Raw genomic sequence first — 4,081 nt, 5'->3', positions numbered from 1 at the left:
AGGCCTGCTCAACTGTACAGAGTGTCTGTGTGAACCGATAGGGCAAGCTCGTAATAAACCTGTGGTACCATATCCATCTCTATAATTCCACACTGAACCACCATATTCCTTAAAGTTACTGAGGTAGATTGGGCTACCAAAACAGGTGGGGGGCACTGCGCCCGCGCGCTGGAGCCGGCCGCGGTGCACTCCGAGCTGCGCCTTGCTGCGCGCGCTCCGTTTGTCGAGAACAATCGCCGAGCCACCGAATGTGACTCGCAGTGTGAACAAGCCTGACAGGGTCTCGCACAAGCAGGGGGCGCAAAAATACAATACCAGCTCGAGCTGATATTGTAGGTCTGTAATGTTTGGAGCTCTTGTATTGCGAGGTGTGCCGATATTTCGAATCGAAATTACTGGTCATGTTTGTTCTGCCAGAGTTTTTACAACAGGAGTAATAATGGGTTTTGTTGCTTGTTTCTTGTCGCATTTGCTCTAATCTTTTTCTTTCTGGTGGAGCTGCTTGTTTTTAAAAGAATGTATGTGGCAGATAGAAGTAGCGCCGTGCGCTGGTGCGTGGCTGCGGAAGTGGAGAGAGGAGATGGGGAGCATCGCCTTTGTCCAAGGACGGCCCTTTCGGGCGAAGGACGCGCGACGTCGACGCGACGCCCCACTCCCACTCTGTTTCCCTTCCTTTCTTTTTGCAGCAGCCACCGAGGTGCTTTCGACGACGACGCTTTCAATGGCGATCACCGGACCAAGCTAATTGACGAGGAGCTACTCGCACCTTTCCACGAGAGGGACAGGGAGAGGCGATAGAGAGAGATAGAAGAGGAGGGGGGAATTCCCCGCTTTTTCCTCGTTGCAAACTCTTAAGCTGTTAACACATATAATGGAATTATCATTAGCCTCGTCATTAGCAAAGCATGGCAAAACATCATAGTTTACCCATGAAAAATCTGAGCTTGTTGATGGCGTTAATAGTGAGGCACGACGATTATATAAGAATTGCAGAAGAGGGGCGGTGTTGTTGTTTTTGTTTAGTGGAGCGGGGCGGCGCGAGGCGGGGCAGAGAGGGCCGGCGGCCGCCGGACGCCGCTGCAGTCCTTTCTCACGCTGATCTTTAGATTGGATCATCGCACTTCCCATCTTTGTGCCAAAGTGAGGCAGTTGTCGGATTATTATTACACCGAGTTCATTATGTCCATGCTGGCGGTTAGACTGTTGACTCGCGTGTCTCGGCCGGCTCCTCGTGTTCGTAAGCCTTGCCCATCCCATCAGGCCCACCGCATTACTGCATTGCATCATTTCAGAAGCGCGCGTTCCCGACGCTTTCGGGCTGTTACTTGTCATGTCGTATAGTGTCCGCCCGCGTGTGTCTGCTCCTGTATGAATGCCGCATTGACGAGTGAAAGTACAGGCAGAGTGTGGGGATGAGGATAATCCTGTATTTCTGGCCCGCAATTCAATCCCCGGGGATGTTCAAGCTGCACTGAATCTGCACAAAACCTCAAAGAAGTGACATTAGGATTGATGATTTGAACAACGTCGTTTTTACACGTTGGAGCCGGCCCGACCAATTTGTTGTCATTTCCAAATTAATTCAAAAACGGCTCCGGCAGTTGGGACCGGGAGGGTCAGATGGGCCTCCGGCCGCAACCTGCTAAAAGACAACCGGAAGCCATATAGTTGGTTTCTGGGTACCCCGCGTAAAGTGCTAATCCGAGTGTAGGTCTCTGCGGGTCCTTCGAAACACTCCTTGGATGTCCCTCTAGACTAATCCCTCCCAGGGCCCTCCAGACCCTTCTCTGGAAGTGCAGGGTGGGAGGCCAGGTGCAGTGGACCTGCGGTGGGGGCCAGCCCCCCCGCCGAGCCCCGCGGTGCAAGTGGAGGGGCCGACGCCCGCCCGGCCCGCCCGGCCCCGCCCGCCCCTCGTCCTGCAGGACACGGAGGAGGGGGCCGCCGCGGCCGGGAGGGGGTCGGAGGAGCAGAAATTACTCTCGCTAGTGTGGTGTAACACTAAAACGACGTATAAAAACGGGTCGGCGGAAGGCGCCGGCACCACTCTGCAGAGCTGAGCCGCGGTGCCCGTGCCGCCCCCTAGGCCCGGTCTCGAACTCAAATCCGACAATGCGTGTGTTAGTGGTAAGTCTCCAGTGCTGTGCCTTTGTGTTGTGTGTCGCCGCCGCCCACCGTCGCCGACCCCGCCCCAAAGGACTATAAGGACTAACTGCGATACCTCCGAGTGAAGTGAAAATCGAAAGTGACCGTTGAGTGATTTCAACGAACGTGCAGTGCCGAAGTGCCAGTGAAGTGAGAGTGGCGCCGTGAGAAGTGTTTCGCGTCAGAGGCCACTCTGCGTAGACAGCACAAACAGTGAATTTTTCGTCTCGATTTTTGGTGGAAGGACTGATCCGCTTTTCCGTCTGTAAGACATTATAAAAATGATATGTGTCACGTGTCACTATTGGAGAAAAAAGTGTTCTCTCTTCAATCACTTAAAACTACACAAAAGAGAAAAATGTACACATTTATTGCGGTTCAACTTTTCAAAAGTGACGTGGTTGTCACAAATCGGTTTGTGGTTGACTGTCGCACTCTTTTATCTGTGCAAAATTTCAAAAAAATGCTGACACTCTTATTACTTGTGTAAAGTTAAATTCGTAAGCCTTCAGCACACTTACATAATTACTAAAATTTTAGTTATTTTCTGTGGTCCTTTGTGCAAATTTCAGTCTATTTCAGTTGATTTCAAATTTAGAGTTTGATCTTTTTTGTTTCCAAAGTTTAAAATCCAGCCGCAGAAGCAAAATCAATTGTACCGTAGTTTTCGCGCAGATATTATTTGCAAAATGCAGAGAACAGTCAAGAAACGAAAGGGATTAGAAATGGGGAGTCCGTAGTGTTCGATCTCGGTCCCTGCGTGCCGTGGCGGGCTGCAGCCGGCTCTGGTGCTGGGTAAACGAACCGCCGCCGGCTGTCCTTGTGGAAGGTCAGGATCGTGGCCGGCCGGCCAGACCCGTGGGGGCAGGCGGACCGGCTCCCGTGGGGGCCAGCCCAGCCAGCAGCTGATGCCAACCGAACCCGGTGACGTGTGACGTAGGACATGCAGTAAGTCAGTTATTGGATTGACTAATTAGGGTAGGGTCGGAAACGTGCTTCACCCGGCTTCACCGTGGCTGCTCGATAAACGAAGTTTATGATGTCGCCTTTATATTTAAACAAACGTCGTGATTTGTTACTGATTGGAAATTTATTATCAACAGTTTTAAGCCGTCAGTTAATACACCTAAATTGTGAAATACAGTACTTCATCCTATGCGCTTCGGTAAGAAAGTACGTGTAGAGTCCGGACTGTTTTCTCTTACCACTTATAGTAAACCGGACAACCATTTGATTAGTACAATCGAGTACAATTAATTCACAATTGAAGATTATTCTTAAAATTTGTTGGTTTAAAACTTCCTATTTTTGCGACGAAAGAAATTTTTTCAGCGTTCCCAACTAAGTTATGGCCTCGTGTCTGCGTGTCCTACGCCCTATGATAGCAATATGTCAATTAGTCCAGCGAATACATCGGATTAAAATCAGATCATCGTCGCATGATTGAAGTAGAGCCGCGTTTGAAGGAATCTAGGATTATAGCGCCCGTGTACCATTTCTAAGAATGGGTTGCCTTTGGCATCCCTGCGCAGGGACGCTAGTGTTCTTGCATGTCTCTCTTTTAGCGGGTGTTAAATCCTTTTAGTACCCTCGGGGCTCCGACTTTTCCTCCCTTGCGTGTCGGATGGGGACCAAACTCTGAACTCATTATTATCCACCTCCCTTGGACCGGACGGGGCTGCCCCGCCCCGCCCCGCCCCGCCTGCTTAGGCCCAAGCCGGAAACAAACTTTCAACAACGGTCCGGCTGGGTCCGGCGGTCCAGCCGCGCCGCCGCGCCGCCACGCCACGGCGAGACACGCCAACAACGACGGCTATCACGACGCGCAACCCCTCTGCCCACCTCATCCTATTGCGGTAAGGCGCGGCTCCGCGGCTGCGATCCCAAGGAAGGCGGCGCGCGGCCACGGAAACACCGGCGGAAGACCGTTGTCCCCCTC

The 4,081-nt window shown here is 51.8% G+C and overlaps 1 protein-coding gene across 1 annotated transcript in view; it reads left to right on the top strand.

Annotated features, from left to right (window-relative positions):
* Positions 1-2,042: 2,042 nt before the first annotated feature.
* LOC113202256 (uncharacterized) overlaps positions 2,043-4,081 on the top strand; it is a 29,658-nt gene continuing 27,619 nt past the window's right edge. Inside the window, exon 1 of the mRNA XM_052271237.1 lies at positions 2,043-2,124. Within this exon, the coding sequence (XP_052127197.1) occupies positions 2,110-2,124 (15 nt within the window). The 5' untranslated portion in view covers positions 2,043-2,109. The remainder of the gene's footprint in view (positions 2,125-4,081) is intronic.

This window comes from Frankliniella occidentalis, unplaced genomic scaffold (genome assembly GCF_000697945.3).
Source record: "Frankliniella occidentalis isolate FOCC.00 unplaced genomic scaffold, Focc_3.1 Scaffold155, whole genome shotgun sequence".
In the NCBI taxonomy this organism is placed as follows: domain Eukaryota; kingdom Metazoa; phylum Arthropoda; class Insecta; order Thysanoptera; family Thripidae; genus Frankliniella; species Frankliniella occidentalis.
Note: the sequence above shows the minus strand (reverse complement) of the source record. Positions and strands in the feature narration are given on the sequence as shown.